Genomic DNA, 22,612 nt, shown 5'->3' on the forward strand with positions numbered 1-22,612 from the left:
CATGCCCTAATGACTAGGTGTCTATGGGAAATATGACTATTTCATTTCTCATGGGTAACACAGACTGTTTTTCAATCCACAATCCACATACACTTTCCACCTCCGTCGTGTCCCAACATGCTGTGTGTTTGCTGTTCCTTGGTCCTCTGATGTTGAAAGAGGCCCCAGTGATCTCTGCATCTCTTTCCTCTTCTCCAGCTGCCTCTCTTTCTCCCGCTCTTCTCTAGCTGCCTCTCTCTTTCTCCCGCTCTTCTCTAGCTGCCCTCTCTTTCTCCCGCTCTTCTCTAGCTGCCTCTCTCTTTCTCCCGCTCTTCTCTAGCTGCCTCTCTCGTTCTCCTGCTTTTCAGAAAGTAATCAGTCCCCCTCTTTCTTTTCAGCCCTTTCTGCCTCTTCTCTTTCTCTCTGCCTTGTTTTTATTCTCCTCCCTCAACCACTCTCCTCTCCTCTCCTCCCTCAATCACTCTCCCCTCCTCCCTCAATCACTCTCCCCTCCTCCCTCAACCACTCTCCCCTTCTCCCTCAACCACTCTCCCCTTCTCCCTCAATCACTCTCCCCTTCTCCCTCAACCACTCTCCCCTTCTCCCTCAACCACTCTCCCCTCCTCCCTCAACCACTCTCCTCTCCTCCCTCAACCACTCTCCCCTCCTCCCTCAATCACTCTCCCCTTCTCCCTCAATCACTCTCCCCTTCTCCCTCAATCACTCTCCCCTTCTCCCTCAATCACTCTCCCCTTCTCCCTCAACCACTCTCCCCTTCTCCCTCAATCACTCTCCACTTCTCCCTCAATCACTCTCCCCTTCTCCCTCAATCACTCTCCCCTTCTCCCTCAATCACTCTCCCCTCCTCCCTCAATCACTCTCCCCTTCTCCCTCAACCACTCTCCCCTCCTCACTCAACCACTCTCCCCTCCTCCCTCAACCACTCTCCCCTCCTCCCTCAACCACTCTCCCCTTCTCCCTCAATCACTCTCCCCTCCCCCTCAATCACTCTCCCCTTCTCCCTAATCACTCTCCCCTTCTCCCTCACCACTCTCCCCTTCTCCCTAAACCACTCTCCCCTCCTCCCTCAATCACTCTCCCCTTCTCCCTCAACCACTCTCCCCTTCTCCCTCAACTCACTCTCCCCTTCTCCCTCAACTACTCTCCCCTCCTCCCTCAACCACTCTCCCCTCCTCCCTCAACCACTCTCCCCTTCTCCCTCAACCACTCTCCCCTTCTCCCTCAACCATGATGATGTCTTGGTTATTCAGAGTCACTGATGTGGAGAGAACATTTACGTGGGTGAGTGGGACAACAAGGTATAACACTCAAGGCCAAAATAGGGTACAATAGGGCTGTTCTGCAGTGTCCCATGTCACCCTGAACACCCACCTTGAACACGAGGGTCTCCTCCGGGTGCTGAGGTAGCTGTCCACTTCATCATTCACAGATTATGACAGTGCTTCAAAGATGAGGTCACAACAGCTCTATTTATTTATTGTCTAGAACCACTAGAATGTCATAAAGACCAGCTCCAACTTCAGCCTAACGGGACCAGTGATTTCTTTATCTCAATGTTCACCTCTGACTCCTGGGCCTGATCCCTGGCCTGACCCCTGGCCTGACCCCTGGCCTGACCCCTGGCCTGACCCCTGGCCTGAGGACAGTAAAGCAACCTGACCCTTGTCACGTGTCCTATGTAACCTGATCTGATACCATTATGACCTGTCCTGTGTAACCTGATATGATACCATTATGACCTGTCCTGTGTAACCTGATCTGATACCATTATGACCTGTCCTGTGTAACCTGATCTGATACCATTTGACCTGTCCTGTGTAACCTGATCTGATACCATTATGACCTGTCCTGTGTAACCTGATCTGATACCATTATGACCTGTCCTGTGTAACCTGATCTGATACCATTATGACCTGTCCTGTGTAACCTGATCTGACACCATTATGACCTGTCCTGTGTAACCTGATCTGATACCATTATGACCTGTCCTGTGTAACCTGATCTGATACCGTGATTAGTTGAACTTGACACTGATTCTATCTGCATTGTCTGTCATGACAATTACTACAGATCTGTAATGGAATACAGTTACTGTTACGCGTTTGCATTGAAAACATGTTATTTCATTACGTGTTGGTCATTACTCCCCAATGCTGGTAGTAACCCAGTAACCTCTGTAGAATTGTGTACGATGGAAAGGTTTTCCTGTGATATCCCAGTCGTGGTGGTAGCGTAGTGTACGTTGGGTAGCTTACTGGAGTGTCTGTATGCAGAGTGAGCTCATCCTCTGGGCTGACTGAACACTGTGAACACTCTTAGTAAAACAGACATCTGCTCCCGTAGAAAGATAAGCCCATTGCCTTCAATCAAAGAGCAGGAAGTCATGACCTTTAAGTTCTCCTTACAGACGACAAATATAGCATGATACCTGCAAGTATAACTGTGTATAACCTAAGGAATTGTTTCTACTTTATGTCATTTGTCCATGTCTCTTCATCCAGTCTGCATATTATTGAACTATTCGATCCATAATGTTTTTATAAATGATGGAATAACTAATCGTCAGGTATTCTGTGTTCTCTTCCATCCGCTTTCCCCTAAGCTCTCAGTGTGTTGGGACAGAAGCTCCCTTCAAGCCCGCATGGCTGCATGGAGGGAAGCTGTTACCCGGCAACAGGCAACCTGCTGGTTGGCCGAGCCATGAATCTGACCGCTACCTCCACTTGTGGTCTTCATGGGCCAGAACACTACTGTATAGTCAGCCACCTGCAGGTGAGAACACACACAAACACACACACACAAACACACACACACACACACACACACACACACACACACACACACACACACACACACACACACACACACACACACAATTGGACTTGAAACTGAACTGTTCAATTTCAGTCCCAGGTATACAGCGCACCCCACCTCCCTCCCTACCTCCATCCTTCCTCTCTCTTCCCACCCCTCCCTCCCTATCTTCATGCTTCCTCTCTCTTCCCACCCCTCCCTCCCTATCTCCATCCTTCCTCTCTCTTCCCACCCCTCCCTCCCTATCTCCATCCTTCCACCCTCTTCCCAACCCTCCCTCCCTCCATCCTTCCTCTCTCTTCCCACCCCTCCCTCCCTCCCTCCATCCTTCCTCTCTCTTCCCACCCCTCCCTCCCTATCTCCATCCTTCCTCCCTCTTCCCACCCCTCCCTCCCTCCATCCTTCCTCTCTCTTCCCACCCCTCCCTCCCTATCTCCATCCTTCCTCCCTCTTCCCACCCCTCCCTCCCTACCTCCATCCTTCCTCTCTCTTTTCCCACCCCTCCCTCCCTATCTTCATGCTTCCTCTCTCTTCCCACCCCTCCCTCCCTACCTCCATCCTTCCTCTCTCTTCCCACCCCTCCCTCCCTATCTCCATCCTTCCTCTCTCTTCCCACCCCTCCCTCCCTACCTCCATCCTTCCTCTCTCTTCCCACCCCTCCCTCCCTATCTCCATCCTTCCTCTCTCTTCCCACCCCTCCCTCCCTCCCTCCATCCTTCCTCTCTCTTCCCACCCCTCCCTCCCTATCTCCATCCTTCCTCCCTCTTCCCACCCCTCCCTACCTCCATCCTTCCTCTCTCTTCCCACCCCTCCCTCCCTCCCTCCATCCTTCCTCTCTCTTCCCACCCCTCCCTCCCTCCATCCTTCCTCTCTCTTCCCACCCCTCCCTCCCTATCTCCATCCTTCCTCCCTCTTCCCACCCCTCTCTCCCTCCATCCTTCCTCTCTCTTCCCACCCCTCCCTCCCTATCTCCATCCTTCCTCCCTCTTCCCACCCCTCCCTCCCTACCCCATCATTAAATCCCTCTCCCAACCATTCCTCCCTACCTCCATCCTTCCTTCCTCCCTCCCCCCTCCCTCCCTGACACATGTTGACTTGATGCTCTGCCTGCCAGCGTGTAGGCTATGTGTTCTACCTCATTGCTAACCTGTGGGGAGGAGATAACGCAGCACATCGTTGAGTATAAGGTAACATGATTGACAGGTGGTGACTGTGGAATGGCTCTTAGCTAGCGCAGGGCGGGACATGGTGACTGACAGCCAGTGTAAGGGGCTGGGCCAGGCCCAGGGCCAAAGGCTGATCAGGCCCAGGGCCAAAGGCTGATCTGCAGTAATCTTCCTATGGGCTGTTTGTTGTGACGCTATGTCAGAGGGGCTGGACTGGAACTAAAACTGTAACGCTAGCCCAGCTCTCACTGGGACGAGGACGGGAGGTGGAGTGGAAGAATGGGGGAGGATGTTCCTGTGTCAGTGAAGATCAGTCAACTCTTAGATGAGTGCTGATGTTGCACTGGAAATGCTCAGTTGTAATCTGAGGTTCCTCCATGCTTGACTAATGAGAGATAGATACGTCTGAGATGTGAGGAGAGGGAGAGAGGTTTGTTGATGGAGGATCAGTTTAAGATGGTGGTAACCTAAGCATGAAGAGAGGAATGCCCTTATAAGTCTAGGTCCTGAATGAGGGTGTGAAAAAGAGATTTAGGGGGAGAGTTGGTGTGGCAGGCATGCATGTGTGCCCCAACTAACTATACTGATACTGTACACACTATACAGATACTGAACACACTATCCAGATACTGTGCACACTATACTGATAATGTACACACTATACTGATACTGTACACACTATACTGATACTGTACACACTATACTGATACTGTACACACTATCCAGATACTGTGCACACTATACTGATACTGTACACACTATACTGATACTGTACACACTATACTGATACTGTACACACTATACTGATACTGTACACACTATCCAGATACTGTGCACACTATACTGATACTGTACACACTATACTGATACTGTACACACTATACAGATACTGTACACACTATACAGATACTGTGCACACTATACTGATACTGTACACACTATACTGATACTGTACACACTATACTGATACTGTACACACTATACAGATACTGTACACACTTTACTGATACTGTACACACTATCCAGATACTGTGCACACTATACTGATACTGTACACACTATACTGATACTGTACACACTATACTGTACACACTATACTGATACTGTACACACTATATTGATACTGTACACACTATACAGATACTGTACACACTATACTGATACTGTACACACTATACTGATACTGTACACACTATACAGATACTGTACACACTATACTGATACTGTACACACTACCCGGATACTGTGCACACTATACTGATACTGTACACACTATACTGTACACACTATACTGATACTGTACACACTATCCAGATACTGTACACACTATCCGGATACTGTGCACACTATACCGATAATGTACACACTATACTGTACACACCATACTGATACTGTACACACTATACTGATACTGTACACACTATCCAGATACTGTACACACTATCCGGATACTGTGCACACTATACCGATAATGTACACACTATACTGTACACACCATACTGATACTGTACACACTATACTGATACTGTACACACTATACTGTACACACTATACTGATACTGTACACACTATACTCAAATCAAATGTTATTAGTCACATGCGCCTAATACAACAGGTGTAGACCTTACACTGAAATAATTACTTACGAGCCCCTAACCAACAATGCAGTTTAAAAAAATATGAATAAGAATTAAAAGTAACAAGTAATTAAAGAGCAGCAGTAAAATAACAATAGTGAGACTATATACTGAGGGGTACCGATACAGAGTCAATGTATGGGGGCACCGGTTAGTTGAGGTAATATGTACATGTAGGTAGAGTTATTAAAGTGACTATGCATAGATGATAACAACAGAGAGAAGCAGCGGTGTAAAAGAGGGTGGGTTGGGGGAGTGGGGGTGCAATGCAAATAGTCTGGGTATCCATTTGATTAGATGTTCAGGAGTCTTATGGCTTGGAGGTAGAAGCTGTTTAGAAGCCTCTTGAGTCTGACAATTTTTAGGGCCTTCCTCTGACACCGCCTGGTATAGAGGTCCTGGATGGCAGGAAGCCCGGCCCCGGTGATGTACTGGGTCGCACTACCCTCTGTAGTGCCTTGCAGTTGCCATACCAGGCAGTGATGCAACCAGTCAGGATGCTCTTGATGGTGCAGCTCTAGAATCTTTTGAGGATCTGAGGACCGATGCCAAATCTTTTCAGTCTCCTGAGGGGGAATAGGTTTTATCGTGCCCTCATCACAACTGTCTTGGTGTGTTTGGACCATGTTAGTTTGTTGGTGATGTGGACGCCAAGGAACTTGAAGCGTTCAACCTGCTCCACTGCAGTCCCGTTGATGAGAATGTGGACGTGCTCGGTCCTCTTTTTCCTGTAGTCCACAATCATCTCCTTTGTCTTGATCACGTTGAGGGAGAGGTTGTTGTCCTGGCACCACACGGCCAGGTCTCTGACCTCATCCCTATAGGCTGTCCCATCGTTGTCGGTGATCAGGCCTACCACTGTTGTGTCATTGGCAAGCTTAATGATGGTTTTGGAGTTGTGCCTGGCCGTGCAGTCATAAGTGAACAGGGAGTACAGGAGGGGACTGAGCACGCACCCCTGAGGGGCCCCTGTGTTGAGGATCAGTGTGGCGGATGTGTTGTTACCTACCCTTACCACTTGGGGGGCGGCCCGTGAGGAAGTCCAAGATCCAGTTGCAGAGGGAGGTGTTTAGTCCCAGGGTACTTTGCTTATTGATAAGCGTGGAGGGCACTATGGTATTTAACGCTGAGCTGTAGTCAATGTTGTTGTTGTTGGAGGCTCAACCTAGTTAAGAAACCTGCTCTGGAGTTCCCTGCCAAACCTCCCCTCGTGATATATACCTACTGCTTCTGTCTCCCTGTAGGAATCAGACAAGTGTTTTGCGTGTAACTCTCAGCATCCTTATGACCCGTACAACCACAAAAACAGTCACCGCGTGAAGAACGTCATCCAACTCAAGGACAGCGACGAGGACCTCACCTGGTGGCAGTCTGTCAACGGTGTGTGTGTGTGCGTGTTTATGTGTGTGTGCGTGTTTATGTGTGTGTGTGTGTGCGTGTTTATGTGTGTGTGTGTGCGTGTTAATGTGTGTGTGTGTGCGTTTTTATGTGTGTGCGTGTGTGTGTGTGTGTGTGTGTGTGTGTGTGTGTGTGTGTGTGTGTGTGTGTGTGTGTGTGTGTGTGTGTGTGTGTGTGTGTGTGTGTGTGGTGTGTGCGTTATGTGTGTGTGTGTGTGTGTGTGTGCGTTTGTGTGTTTATGTGTGTGTCTGTATGTATGTGTGTATCATCTGCAATAATTCCTCATTGTGTGATTTATTCACTACAGGAGAGGAGGGTGTCAGTATCAGACTGAATCTGGAGGCAGAATTCCACTTCACTCACCTCATCATGAAGTTTAAGGTGAGAGCTGTCTGATGGCTGCTCAGGTATTTGTTGAGTAATATCAAAGAGACACGAATTCAAACTATCTACAAACATTATTACCAATAAAACAGACATGCAGTAAACATCACAGAAATGACTGTGAAAAAGTCCCAGACGTTACTGAATATTGTTCCCGCTACCTTTCCATAGACCTTCCGACCTGCCGCCATGCTGATAGAGCGTTCGGCTGATTTCGGTCGCTCCTGGAGACCATACCGTTATTTTGCCTACAACTGCTCCAAGACGTTCCCCAGAGTGCCCTCCCACGCCCTCCACCATATCAATGATATCATCTGCGAGGAGAGATACTCTGACATCGAGCCCTCCACGGAAGGAGAGGTGATGACATAGACGGAAACTATACCACTATGAGTTATACTCCTTTTTATGAATGTACGATTACAACGATCTGTTCATGAACAGTTAGTTTAAACTCTTCGTTACTTTTTCATCTCTTTCAGGTTATTTATAAAGTGCTCGACCCTGCCATACATGTGAAAGACCCATACAGTCTGGAGATTCAAGGTGAGACGAAATACTTGGGAAATGAGATCAATTCAGAGAACAAGTCAGAGGAAGACTGAAAGTAACCTATAAACTATCAATTCTGTGACACATTGATGTTAACATACCCGTTTGTTGTGTAGAGCTGTTGCGGATCACCAACCTGCGGATCAACTTCACCAAGCTGCACACCCTGGGAGATAACCTGCTGGACCGGCGCTCTGACGTTCTGCAGAAGTACTACTACTCCCTGTATGAGCTGGTGGTGAGGGGCAGCTGCTTCTGCTACGGACACGCCTCCGAGTGTGCCCCCGTACCAGGGGTGGACGCCAGGGACAATGGCATGGTGGGTGGGACATAGGCAGCTCTTTTCACACCATGGTTTATGTCACATGTACCTGTGTGGGAGCCCTTGGTCATTGCATATGAAGATGACTGTGAACAAAATGTCCAAAAGACAATGATAACTGTCATGTTTTCTTTCTGTGCTGTGATTGGTTAGATCCATGGGCAATGTGTTTGTAAACACAACACTGAGGGGTTGAACTGTGAGCACTGCAGAGACCGCCACAACGACCTGCCCTGGAGCCCAGCCGAGGCCGACAACCCTCACACATGCAGAGGTGAGACTACACTCTACTCAGCTGTAGTAGGAAAACAACCCACACTCACTTGTTGATGTAAAGATCCAACACATTGCCATGTGGAGAATTAACACTACACACACAGCTGCAGAAACAACATGGAGGACCATTTCTGATGATTGTTATTTTTTTGCTTCTTTACCCAGAATGCAACTGTAACGGTCACTCCAACCAGTGTCACTTTGACATGGCGGTGTACCTGGCCACAGGCAATGCCAGCGGTGGCGTCTGTGACGACTGTCTCCACAACACCATGGGACGCACCTGTGAGATGTGTAAACCCTTCTATTACCTGAACCCCAGCAGGGACATCAGAGATCCAGGAGTCTGTAGTGGTGAGTAGAGGGGGTCTGGAATAAAATACATCAGAGACCCAGGAGTCTGTAGTGGTGAGTAGAGGGGGTCTGGAATAAAATACATCAGAGATCCAGGAGTCTGTAGTGGTGAGTAGAGGGGGTCTGGAATAAAATACATCAGAGACCCAGGAGTCTGTAGTGGTGAGTAGAGGGGGTCTGGAATAAAATACATCAGAGATCCAGGAGTCTGTAGTGGTGAGTAGAGGGGGTCTGGAATAAATACATCAGAGACAAGGAGTCTGTAGGGGTGAGTAGAGGGGGTCTGGAATAAAATACATCAGAGATCCAGGAGTCTGTAGTGGTGAGTAGAGGGGGTCTGGAATAAAATACATCAGAGACCCAGGAGTCTGTAGTGGTGAGTAGAGGGGGTCTGGAATAAAATACATCAGAGATCCAGGAGTCTGTAGTGGTGAGTAGAGGGGGTCTGGAATAAAATACATCAGAGACCCAGGAGTCTGTAGTGGTGAGTAGAGGGGGTCTGGAATAAAATACATCAGAGATCCAGGAGTCTGTAGTGGTGAGTAGAGGGGGTCTGGAATAAAATACATCAGAGACCCAGGAGTCTGTAGTGGTGAGTAGAGGGGGTCTGGAATAAAATACATCAGAGATCCAGGAGTCTGTAGTGGTGAGTAGAGGGGGTCTGGAATAAAATACATCAGAGATCCAGGAGTCTGTAGTGGTGAGTAGAGGGGGTCTGGAATAAAATACATCAGAGATCCAGGAGTCTGTAGTGGTGAGTAGAGGGGGTCTGGAATAAAATACATCAGAGATCCCAGGAGTCTGTAGTGGTGAGTAGAGGGGGTCTGGAATAAAATACATCAGAGATCCAGGAGTCTGTAGTGGTGAGTAGAGGGGGTCTGGAATAAAATACATCAGAGATCCCAGGAGTCTGTAGTGGTGAGTAGAGGGGGTCTGGAATAAAATACATCAGAGATCCAGGAGTCTGTAGTGGTGAGTAGAGGGGGTCTGGAATAAAATACATCAGAGACCCAGGAGTCTGTAGTGGTGAGTAGAGGGGGTCTGGAATAAAATACATCAGAGATCCAGGAGTCTGTAGTGGTGAGTAGAGGGGGTCTGGAATAAAATACATCAGAGACCCAGGAGTCTGTAGTGGTGAGTAGAGGGGGTCTGGAATAAAATACATCAGAGATCCAGGAGTCTGTAGTGGTGAGTAGAGGGGGTCTGGAATAAAATACATCAGAGACCCAGGAGTCTGTAGTGGTGAGTAGAGGGGGTCTGGAATAAAATACATCAGAGATCCAGGAGTCTGTAGTGGTGAGTAGAGGGGGTCTGGAATAAAATACATCAGAGATCCAGGAGTCTGTAGTGGTGAGTAGAGGGGGTCTGGAATAAAATACATCAGAGATCCAGGAGTCTGTAGTGGTGAGTAGAGGGGGTCTGGAATAAAATACATCAGAGATCCAGGAGTCTGTAGTGGTGAGTAGAGGGGGTCTGGAATAAAATACATCAGAGATCCAGGAGTCTGTAGTGGTGAGTAGAGGGGGTCTGGAATAAAATACATCAGAGATCCAGGAGTCTGTAGTGGTGAGTAGAGGGGGTCTGGAATAAAATACATCAGAGATCCAGGAGTCTGTAGTGGTGAGTAGAGGGGGTCTGGAATAAAATACATCAGAGATCCAGGAGTCTGTAGTGGTGAGTAGAGGGGGTCTGGAATAAAATACATCAGAGACCCAGGAGTCTGTAGTGGTGAGTAGAGGGGGTCTGGAATAAAATACATCAGAGATCCAGGAGTCTGTAGTGGTGAGTAGAGGGGGTCTGGAATAAAATACATCAGAGATCCAGGAGTCTGTAGTGGTGAGTAGAGGGGGTCTGGAATAAAATACATCAGAGATCCAGGAGTCTGTAGTGGTGAGTAGAGGGGGTCTGGAATAAAATACATCAGAGATCCAGGAGTCTGTAGTGGTGAGTAGAGGGGGTCTGGAATAAAATACATCAGAGATCCAGGAGTCTGTAGTGGTGAGTAGAGGGGGTCTGGAATAAAATACATCAGAGACCCAGGAGTCTGTAGTGGTGAGTAGAGGGGGTCTGGAATAAAATACATCAGAGATCCAGGAGTCTGTAGTGGTGAGTAGAGGGGGTCTGGAATAAAATACATCAGAGATCCAGGAGTCTGTAGTGGTGAGTAGAGGGGGTCTGGAATAAAATACATCAGAGATCCAGGAGTCTGTAGTGGTGAGTAGAGGGGGTCTGGAATAAAATACATCAGAGATCCAGGAGTCTGTAGTGGTGAGTAGAGGGGGTCTGGAATAAAATACATCAGAGATCCAGGAGTCTGTAGTGGTGAGTAGAGGGGGTCTGGAATAAAATACATCAGAGATCCAGGAGTCTGTAGTGGTGAGTAGAGGGGGTCTGGAATAAAATACATCAGAGATCCAGGAGTCTGTAGTGGTGAGTAGAGGGGGTCTGGAATAAAATACATCAGAGATCCAGGAGTCTGTAGTGGTGAGTAGAGGGGGTCTGGAATAAAATACATCAGAGATCCAGGAGTCTGTAGTGGTGAGTAGAGGGGGTCTGGAATAAAATACATCAGAGACCCAGGAGTCTGTAGTGGTGAGTAGAGGGGGTCTGGAATAAAATACATCAGAGATCCAGGAGTCTGTAGTGGTGAGTAGAGGGGGTCTGGAATAAAATACATCTGTGTAGTGTTCTATTATTATCTGACCATGCTGGTCATCTATTAACATTTGAACATCTTGTCCATGTGCTGTTATAATCTCCACCCGGCACAGCCAGAAGAGGACTGGCCCCCCCTCATAGCCTGGTTCCTCTCTAGGTTTCTTCCTAGGTTTTGGCCTTTCTAGGGAGTTTTTCCTAGTCACCGTGCTTCTACACCTGCATTGCTTGCTGTTTGGGGTTTTAGGCTGGGTTTCTGTACAGCACTTTGAGATATCAGCTGATGTAAGAAGGGCTTTATAAATACATTTGATTTGATTTGATTTGTTCTGCTGTCTGCATACTTCTATGGATACCGCTATCGTGTGTTGTTGGTTAAACAGTGTAGATGGAATACTCACTCTACACCCATCTTGGCCTCTCATCTTCCTATTCACCCTCTTGATCTATCTCTCTGTCTCCAGCGTGCGACTGTGATCCTGTGGGTTCCATGGCGGGAGGTGTGTGTGACAGCCACACAGACCAGGACATGAGTATGATCGCGGGGCAGTGCCGCTGTAAGCTGAACGTGAAGGGCACCCGCTGTGACTATTGCAAGGAGGGATACTATGGTCTGAGCCAGAACGACCCACAGGGATGCCAACGTAAGTGTGTGTGTGCGCGCTTGTGTGTTTGTGTTTTTTATACACTACCAGTCAAAAGTTTGGACACACCTACTCATTCCAGGGTTTTCTTTATTTGTACTATTTTCTACATTGTAGAATAATATTGAAGACATATTGAATCATGTAGTAACCAAAAAAGTGTTAAAGAAATCAAAATATATTTTATATTTTACATTATTCAAAGTAGCCACCCTTTGCCTTGATGACAGCTTTGCACACTTTAGGCATTCTCTTAACCAGCTTCACCTGGAATGCTTTCCAACAGTCTTGAAGGACACAGTCTTGAAGAATTCAACATACTTTAAAATGATTAAAACCAAATCTAAACTGTGTATAAATCATGGATCTTCATTCATACAGTTTATTGACTGGGTCCAGCTCACTAATAATCACTACATTCATACAGTTTATTGACTGGGTCCAGCTCACTAATAATCACTACATTCATACAGTTTATTGACTGGGTCCAGCTCACTAATAATCACTACATTCATACAGTTTATTGACTGGGTCCAGCTCACTAATAATCACTACATTCATACAGTTTATTGACTGGGTCCAGCTCACTAATAATCACTACATTCATACAGTTTATTGACTGGGTCCAGTTCACTAATAATCACTACATTCATACAGTTTATTGACTGGGTCCAGCTCACTAATAATCACTACATTCATACAGTTTATTGACTGGGTCCAGCTCACTAATAATCACTACATTCATACCGTTTATTGACTGGGTCCAGCTCACTAATAATCACTACATTCATACAGTTTATTGACTGGGTCCAGCTCACTAATAATCACTGAAATGAACTCTAGACAGTCAGGGAGCACAGAAAATTAAATTCCAAAAATGATATAAAACATTTTCAGTGTGGCCCTCTGGATCTCGTTGAAGACTGAATGCGGCCCCCAGGGCAAAATTTGTTTGACACCCCTGGTGTAAACAATGTGTGTGTGTTGTAGCAGACAGTGTAAAACGTGTGTGTGTGTGTGTGTGTGTTTGTTACCCTCAGCGTGTAACTGTGACCCTCGTGGGATTATAATGCTGGCAGCACCATGTGATCAGATAAGTGGGAACTGCTCCTGTAAGAGATATATCACAGGCCGCTACTGCAACCAGTGTCTGGTAAGACTGGCCCTGTGCTCTTTATAGACCTTCTCACACACCGTTTGTCCTATGTTATACACTAGTCCTTTCAGATGTTGTCCACAGCGTTTGTCCTATGTTATACACTAGTCCTTTCAGATGCCTCATCTCGCAATTATTGTATTGGAAGTTCTGAGGCTGTGGTCATGATGTTGTGTGTGGGTGTCCTGTCCCCCTTAGCCAGAGTACTGGGGCCTCAGTAATGACCTAGCAGGCTGCAGAGCATGTGACTGTGACTTTGGTGGAGCCTACAGCAACAGGTATGCCTGACGTTGCAGGAGAATTGTTTATCTCTTGTATGTGTGTTTGATTAATGGCACTGAACAGGAAACTGTTCTTTATTATTAGGTGTTACATTAAATCAAATGATCATACTGCACATGTCTACATTTCTTAACTGTTTGTTGACTCATGAGTTGTAAATTATTATTATCATTTTTAAAATATTTTTTATTTTACCTTTATTTAACTAGGCAAGTCGGTTAAGAACAAATTCTTATTTTCAATGATGGTCTAGGAACAATGTGTTAACTGCCTTGTTCAGGGGCAGAACGAGCGATACTATGACGTCTGTGTGTGTGTGTGTGTGTGTGTGTGTGTGTGTGTGTGTGTGTGTGTCTGTGTATATGCAGGTGTATGGTTGAAAATGGCCAGTGTGACTGTCGGAGGAACCTGACTGGTCGACAGTGTTCTGACGTGGAGCCTGGATACTTCTGTGCCCCGCTGGACTACTACAAATACGAGGCAGAGGACGCCGTTGGCCACTCACCTAGTGACCAAAACCTACCGGTGAGCATACACAGTACTGAGCATACACAGTACAAACAGCTGTCCACTAGGGCACTGTTCATACTGTAGATGACATGTCAGTATAGTCTAGTGTGAATTTAGTCTTAACAAGTATACCAGTGTTTTCTGATCACAGCTCCCACCTGCCACATTGATGAATCTAGAATCCTTAGAAGATGTTTAATCTTTCTCTGCTGATAGTTCAGGACTGTGAAAGGTCTTTCTGTTATCTCCTGTGCTTTAAATAATGTGTCTGAGTAAGCACCTTTCACTGATATACTATACGACTGTGCCATTCTTTATTTAAGAGATGTTTGGTTTCAGACTAAACTTTTCCATGTTTGATCTGGGACACAGGTTGTTAACTTCAGGTCACTTCACTGTATTCCTTCCCATTCAAGGTCATTCTCAGTGGATTTGAAACTGTATGTCTGCTTATTCTCTGTGTAGAACTGTATCTGAGGCCTTTCTCTGTACCTGGGTCCTGTTGTGGTGTTAGACTGGGTTTATCTGTACCTGGGTCCTGTTGTGGTGTTAGACTGGGTTTATCTGTACCTGGGTCCTGTGGTGTTTGACTGGGTTTATCTGTACCTGGGTCCTGTTGTGGTGTTTGACTGGGTTTATCTGTACCTGGGTCCTGTTGTGGTGTTAGACTGGGTTTATCTGTACCTGGGTCCTGTTGTGGTGTTAGACTGGGTTTATCTGTAGAGATGGGTAGCAGACCAGGAGAATGTGGCTCTGTGTGGGCAGAGCCACAGCTCGAGAGAGAGAGAAAGGAGGAGAAAGAGAGAGAGGAGAAGAGAGAGAGAGAGAGAGAGAGAGAGAGAGAGAGAGAGAGGAGAGAGAGAGAGAGGAGAGAGAGAGAGAGAGAGAGAGAGAGAGAGAGAGAGAGAGAGAGAGGCTCTCAGATGTAAAGAGGTTTACACTCCTCTCTGTCCCCCAACCCAGGTAAAGGGGTTAACACTCATCTCTGTCCTCCAACCCAGGTAAAGAGGTTAACACTCCTCTCTGTCCCCTAACCCAGGTAAAGAGGTTAACACTCCTCTCTGTCCCCTAACCCAGGTAAAGAGGTTAACACTCCTCTCTGTCCCCCTAACCCAGGTAAAGGGGTTTACACTCCTCTCTGTCCCCTAACCCAGGTAAAGGGGTTAACTGTCCCCCAACCCAGGTAAAGGGGTTTACACTCCTCTCTGTCCCCCAACCCAGGTAAAGGGGTTTACACTCCTCTCTGTCCCCCAACCCAGGTAAAGGGGTTAACACTCCTCTCTGTCCCCCAACCCAGGTAAAGGGGTTTACACTCCTCTCTGTCCCCCAACCCAGGTAAAGGGGTTTACACTCCTCTCTGTCCCCCAACCCAGGTACTGAGGTTAACACTCCTCTCTGTCCTCTAACCCAGGTAAAGGGGTTAACACTCCTCTCTGTCCCCCAACCCAGGTAAAGGGGTTTACACTCCTCTCTGTCCCCCAACCCAGGTAAAGGGGTTTACACTCTTATCTGTCCCCCAACCCAGGTAAAGGGGTTAACACTCCTCTCTGTCCCCTAACCCAGGTAAAGGGGTTAACTGTCCCCCAACCCAGGTAAAGGGGTTTACACTCCTCTCTGTCCCCTAACCCAGGTAAAGGGGTTAACACTCCTCTCTGTCCCCTAACCCAGGTAAAGGGGTTAACACTCCTCTCTGTCCCCTAACCCAGGTAGAGGGGTTTACACTCCTCTCTGTCCCCTAACACAGGTAAAGGGGTTAACACTCTTCTCTGTCCTCCAACCCAGGTAAAGAGGTTTACACTCCTCTCTGTCCCCCAACCCAGGTAAAGGGGTTTACACTCCTCTCTGTCCTCCAACCCAGGTAAAGAGGTTAACACTCCTCTCTGTCCCCCAACCCAGGTACTGAGGTTAACACTCCTCTCTGTCCCCCAACCCAGGTAAAGGGGTTTACACTCCTCTCTGTCCCCCAACCCAGGTAAAGGGGTTTACACTCCTCTCTGTCCCCCAACCCAGGTAAAGAGGTTTACACTCCTCTCTGTCCCCCAACCCATTTGAAAGTAAGATTACTCAATCAGTTTACCTGCTGCATGCATGGTGCTAGAACAGAACAGAACAGAACAGAACAGACATGCATGCATGGTGCTAGAACAGAACAGAACAGAACAGAACGGACACGGACACAACAACAGACACGGAGACAACGGCAGCAGCCCTTTGTTACATTACCTCCTATCTCTTCAACATCCTCTACACAAGGCCACATTAAAAAGAAATGTGAACGCATGAGACGTGCATAAGAGGGTTGTTGGGCTGTGTTGTGTGAAAACATTACAGGGTCAGCTGGGATGGTGGGTCATGCTGTAGCTGGGGTCAAAGGTTAATGTGTTGTCACTTTCAAAATGTTGCACGTTTGAAAACTTGATTTCTGATACTATGGTGTCAAGGGTTATGTGGTGGTCAGGTGGTGCAATCGATCATAATCATATCACTCATGATCATAATGACATCAGTTTTAATTCTAATCATATCAATCATGATCATAATGATATCAATCATAATCCTCATCATATCATTCATGATCATGATGGTATCAATCCTAATCCTAATCATATCATTCATGATCATGATGATATCCATCCTAATTCTAATCATATCATTCATGATCATAATGATATCAATCCCGATGCTAATCATATCAATCATGATCATAATGATATCAATCTTAATCCTAATTATATCATTCATGATCATAATGATATCAATCCTAATCCTAATCATATCAATCAAGATCATAATGATATCAATCCTAATCCTAATCATATCAATCCTAATCCTAATCATATCAATGATAATCATAATGATATCAATCATAATTGTATCTAGCACCACTTTCCCCTCTCTGTCTCTCAAGCTAACAACACTGATTCTACTTCCTCATTTCCTGGAGTAATATCTAACAAGTAATCTAACAAATTCACAACGACTACCTTGTACACACAATGTAAAGGGATGGAATAAGAATATGTACATATAAATATATGGATGGGCGATGGCCGTGCGGCATAGGCAATATGCAATAGATGGTATAAAATACAGTATATACATATGAGATGAGTAATGTAGGATATGTAAACATTATTAAAGTGCCATTATTTAAAGTGACTAGTGAAACCATTATTAAATCCATTTATTGGTGACCAGTGATTTATGACCAGTGATTTGAGTCAGTATGTTGGCAGCAGCCTCCCTATGTTAGGGATGGCTGTTTAACAGTCTGATGGCCTTGAGATAGAAGCTGTTTTTCAGTCTCTCGGTCCCAGCTTTGATGCATCTGTACTGACCTCACCTTCTGGATGATAGCAGGGTGAACAGGCAGTGGCTTGGGTGGTTGTTGTCCTTGATTATCTTTTTGGCCTTCCTGGAGAGCCTTGCGGTTGAGGGCGGTGCAGTTGCCATACAAGCCCGACAGGATGCTCTCGATTGTGCATCTGTAAAAGTTTGTGTGTTTTAGGTGACAAGCCAAATTTCTTCAGCCTCCTGAGGTTGAAGAGGCGCCTTCTTCACCACACTGTCTGTGTGGGTGGACCATTTCAGTTTGTCCGTGATTTGTACACCGAGGATCTTAAACCTTTCCACCTTCTCCACTACTGTCCCGTCGATGTGGATAGGGAGGTTCTCCCTCGGCTGTTTCCTGAAGTCCACGATCATTTCCTTTGTTTTGTTGACGTTGAGTGAGAGGTTATTTTCCTGACACCACACTCCGAGGGCCCTCACCTCCTCCCTGTAGGCTGTCTCGTTGTTGCTGGTAGGCAAGCCTACCATTGTAGTGTCGTCTGCGAACTTGATGATTGAGTTGGAAGCGTGCATGGCATGGTGAACAGGGAGTACAGGAGAGGGCTGAGAACGCACCCTTGTGGGGCCTCAGTGTTGAGGATCAGTGGGGTGGAGATGTTGTTTTCTACCTTCACCACCTGGGGGCGGACCGTCAGAAAGTCCAGGACCCAGTTGCACAGGGCGGGGTTGAGACCCAGGGTCTCAAGCTTAATGATGAGCTTGGAGGGTGCTATGGTGTTGAATGCTGAGCTGTAGTCAATGAACAGCATTCTTACATAGGTATTCCTCTTGTCCAGATGGGATAGGGCAGTGTGCAGTATGATGGCGATTGCATTGTCTGTGGACCTACTGCGGTAAGCAAATTGAAGTGGGTCTAGGGTATCAGGTAGGGTGGAGGTGATACAATCCTTGACTAGTCTCTCGAAGCATTTCATGATGACAGAAGTGAGTGCTACGGGGCGGTAGTCATTTAGTTCAGTTACCTTAGCTTTCAAGGGAAAAATGGTGGCAATCTTGAAGAATGTTGGGACAACAGACTGGGATAGAGATTGATTGAATATGTCCGTAAACACACAAGCCAGCTGGTCTTCGCATGCTCTGAGGACGCGGTAAGGATGCCATCTGGGCCGGCAGCCTTGCGAGGGTTAACACGTTTAAATGTTTAACTCACGTCGGCCACGGAGAAGGAGAGTCCACAGTCTTTGGTAGCGGGCCGTGTCTGTGGCACTGTATTGTCCTCAAAGCGCGCAAAGAAGTTGTTTAATTTGTTTGTGAGCAAGACGTCGATGTCCACGACGGGGCTGGTTTTCTTTTTGTAATCCGTGATTAGCTGTAGACCCTGCCACATACGTCTCGTGTTTGAGCCTTTGCATTTTGACTCTACTTTGTCTCTATACTGAAGCTTTGCTTGTTTGATTGCCTTGCGGAGGGAATAACTGCACTGTTTGTGTTCGGTCATGTTTCCAGTCACCTTGCCATGATTAAATGCGGTAGTTCGCGCTTTCAGCTTGCGTGAATGCTGCCATCAATCCACGGTTTCTGGTTATTGACAGTTTTAATAGTCCCAGTGGGTACAACATCTCCAATGCACTTCCTAATTAACTTACTCACCGAGTCAGCGTATACGTTGATGTTATTGTCTGAGGCTACCCGGAACATATCCCAGTCCACGTGATCGAAGCAATCTTGAAGCGTGGAATCCGATTGGTCAGACCAGCGTGTGTGTGTGTGTGTGTCTCTCTGTCTCTCTCTCTCTCTGTCGCTCTCTCTCTCTCTCTCTCTCTGTCGCTCTCTCTCTCTCTCTCTCTCTCTCTCTCTCTCTCTCTCTCTCTCTCTCTCTCTCTGAATGTGTTCGTGTGATTTCCTCACTTTCAGCCCAGTCAACGAACACGTGCAGTTGTTCTACTCCAAGCAAGGAAGGGAACACTTCGCCTATTAGTCGGCAGTCAGCAAATCAGTTGACCTAGTCCTCTCCTCCACCTCTCCCCAGGGCAAGGCCAGGCCCCAGGCTGAGGTCGACTGTGTGGAGCACCTCAACAACCAGCTGAGGAGACACAGGCGACATCAACGTATCGCCAACGCCCAGCAGCAGAGGGCAGCACTGAGACGCATCCGCCAGCTGCAGCAAACAGTAACACACTATCTGTTCCTTCCCTCCATAGAAATAAATACATAGAAATAGAATGTATTCATATAATTCTATAATATTCTAATCTATTCATTATATTTCTATGAACAAATATGTTACTGACATCTATGGTTCCCTCTGTCTTCCGTTGCCTTGAACCACGGTTGTGGGCTGTGGGCTGTAGGCTGGGCTGTAGGCTATGGAGTGGGCTGTAGGCTGTGGGCTGTAGGCTGTGGGCTGTAGGCTTTCTGGGTGGGCTGTGGGCTGTAGGCTATGGGGTGGGCTGTAGGCTGTGTGCTGTGGGCTATGGGGTGTGCTTTGGGCTGGGCTGTGGGGTGGGCTGTGGGCTATGGGGTTTGCTGTGGGCTTTGGGATGGGCTGTAGGCTGTGTGCTGTGGGCTATGGGGTGTGCTTTGGGGTGGGATGTGGGCTGTAGGCTGTGGGCTGTGGGTTGTGGGGTGGGCTATGGGCTGTAGGAAATGGGGTGGGCTGTAGGCTTTGGGGCAGCAGGTAGCCAAGTGGTTAGAGCATTGGGCCAGTAACCAAAAGGTTCAAATCTGTCATTCTGCCCCTGAACAAGGCAGTTAACTGTTCGTAGGCCGTCATTGTAAATAAGAATTTGTTCTTAACTGACTTGCCTAGTTAAATAAAGGTTAAATAAAATAAAAATGGGGTAGGTTGTACTGTAGGCTATGGGGCGGGCTGTGGGGTGGGTTGTGGGTGTGTGTATGTGATGTGTTTAGTATGTTTAGTGTGTTTAGTGTGTTTTGTGTGTCTGTGATGTGTTTTTAGTGTTTTAGTGCGTCTCGTGTGTTTAGTGCGTCTGACGTGTTTAGTGTGTCTGACGTGTTTAGTGTGTCTGTGACGTGTTTTTAGTATGTTTAGTGTGTTTGTTTTTAGTGTGTCGTGCTCATGGGTCTTCCTCTGTGTGTGTTTCAGCCTGATGTGAGGAGTGTCCACAGGGAGCGATCCCAGGGTCACATGATCACTTGGACTGGACCTGGTTTTGCCCAGGTCAAAGACGGAGCTGGACTGGTCTTCACCATAGACAACATCCCCCATGCCATGGACTATGACATCATGATCCGCTATGAGCCAGAGGTACAGTACGCTTCACTCCCTCCAGTCCTCCATGTCTCCCCGCGCATTGTACTACTACTGTAAAACCAGGCAAACCCCACGGACGGTATTACACTTTGGAAGACCCTTAAATAAGTCTGTGTTTGTAACACATTGACGATCACAGAAATGTAAATGTTGTCACTCTCCTCGCTGTCTCTGCCGGAGAGTTGGACATGTGATAACAGTGTGAAACCAATGCCTTTAACACCCTTTAAAACACTGCCTGTTGTGTGTGTGTGTGTGTGTGTGGTGTGTGTGTGTGTAGTCGACAGAGGACTGGGAGGCCATAGTGACTGTCACCTCCCTGCTGCTATCCTCTAGCTCCCGCTGTGGCAACCTGCTGCCTACTGAACAGCTGTATACAGTCACCCTGCCACACCACAGGAGGTACTACTGATAGAACCAATCCTAACCCTAACCCTAACCCTAAACCCCAACCCTAACCCCAACCCTAACCCTGAAAGTCCAACCCCAACCCAAACCTCAATCCTAAATCTAACCCCAACCCTAACCCCAACCCTGATAGACTAACCCCAACCCTAACCCTAACCCCAACCCTGATAGACTAACCCCAACCCTAAACCTAAACCTAAACCTAACCCCAACCCTAACCCTAAACCTAAACCTAACCCCAACCCTAACCCCAACCCAACCCCAACCCTAACCCTGATAGACTAACCCCAACCCTAACCCTGATAGACTAACCCCAACCCTAACCCCAACCCCAACCCAACCCCAACCCTAACCCTGATAGACCAACCCTAACCCTGATAGACTAACCCCAACCCTAACCCCAACCCTAACCCCAACCCAACCCCAACCCTGATAGACCAACCCTAACCCCAACCCCAACCCTGATAGACCAACCCTAACCCTGATAGACTAACCCCAACCCTAACCCCAACCCTAACCCCAACCCAACCCCAACCCTGATAGAACCAACCCTAACCCCAACCCTGATAGAACCAACCCCAACCCTAACCCTAACCCTGATAGCCACCCAACCCTAACCCCAACCCTGATAGAACCAACCCTAACCCTAACCCCAACCCTGATAGACCAACCCTAACCCCAACCCTAACCCTGATAGAACCAACCCCAACCCTAACCCTGATAGAACCAACCCCCAACCCTACCCCACCCTGATAGAACCAACCCTAACCCCAACCCCAACCCTAACCCCAACCCTGATAGAACCAACCCCAACCCTAACCCTGATAGAACCAACCCTAACCCCAACCCCAACCCTAACCCCAACCCTGATAGAACCAACCCCAACCCCAACCCTGATAGAACCAACCCTAACCCCAACCCTAACCCTGACAGAACCAACCCCCCAACCCTATCCCCAACCCTAACCTGCTGCCTACTTAACAGACCACAGGAGTGTGTGTGTGTCTGTGTCTGTGTCTGTGTCTGTGTGTGTGTGTGTGTGTGTGTGTGTGTGTGTGTGTGTGTGTGTGTGTGTGTGTGTGTGTGTGTGTGTGTGTGTGTGTGTGTGTGTGTGTGTACCAACCTGTATGTCAGTATGTGTGTGGTCTCTGGAATAATCCCAGGTATAAATCTAACAGTGACTCATATTATATTATCAACCCCTCTACTCTAGCAATATTTACTAACCAACTAAGGATTTATGACATTCTTAAAATGTGTTGGATTTCCCCCTGTTATTATATGATACAGGAATAGAAGCCAGTGTACTGTAGCTTAATTCTGGGTGTGAGAGAACATTCTCCTGATAAGGTCGATAGATAGCGTGTTGACATTGAGAAACCGTGACAACAACCAGTCTAAGGGAGAGAAAGTTACTGTAGGTTAATTGGGTTTGTTTTAGATTGATTGTTATGAGAACATGTACTTTCATTACAGGTTAACTACAATG

The 22,612-nt window shown here is 47.3% G+C and overlaps 1 protein-coding gene across 2 annotated transcripts in view; it reads left to right on the forward strand.

Moving 5' to 3' along the window:
• The window catches only part of LOC106566484 (laminin subunit beta-1), an 83,954-nt gene that overhangs the window by 34,151 nt on the left and 27,191 nt on the right, over positions 1–22,612 (forward strand). For both annotated transcript variants that reach the window (XM_045692942.2, XM_045692941.2), the window contains exons 3-17: positions 2,603–2,772; positions 6,862–6,997; positions 7,323–7,396; positions 7,571–7,759; positions 7,882–7,945; positions 8,068–8,270; positions 8,427–8,547; positions 8,715–8,903; positions 12,023–12,202; positions 13,243–13,355; positions 13,557–13,636; positions 14,009–14,165; positions 19,471–19,611; positions 20,548–20,709; positions 20,996–21,117. In XM_045692942.2, coding sequence (XP_045548898.2) covers positions 2,603–2,772; positions 6,862–6,997; positions 7,323–7,396; positions 7,571–7,759; positions 7,882–7,945; positions 8,068–8,270; positions 8,427–8,547; positions 8,715–8,903; positions 12,023–12,202; positions 13,243–13,355; positions 13,557–13,636; positions 14,009–14,165; positions 19,471–19,611; positions 20,548–20,709; positions 20,996–21,117 — 2,101 coding nt within the window. The remainder of the gene's footprint in view (positions 1–2,602; positions 2,773–6,861; positions 6,998–7,322; positions 7,397–7,570; positions 7,760–7,881; positions 7,946–8,067; positions 8,271–8,426; positions 8,548–8,714; positions 8,904–12,022; positions 12,203–13,242; positions 13,356–13,556; positions 13,637–14,008; positions 14,166–19,470; positions 19,612–20,547; positions 20,710–20,995; positions 21,118–22,612) is intronic.

This window comes from Salmo salar, chromosome 13, assembly GCF_965601325.2.
Source record: "Salmo salar chromosome 13, fSalSal1, whole genome shotgun sequence".
Taxonomy (NCBI): Eukaryota; Metazoa; Chordata; class Actinopteri; order Salmoniformes; family Salmonidae; genus Salmo; species Salmo salar.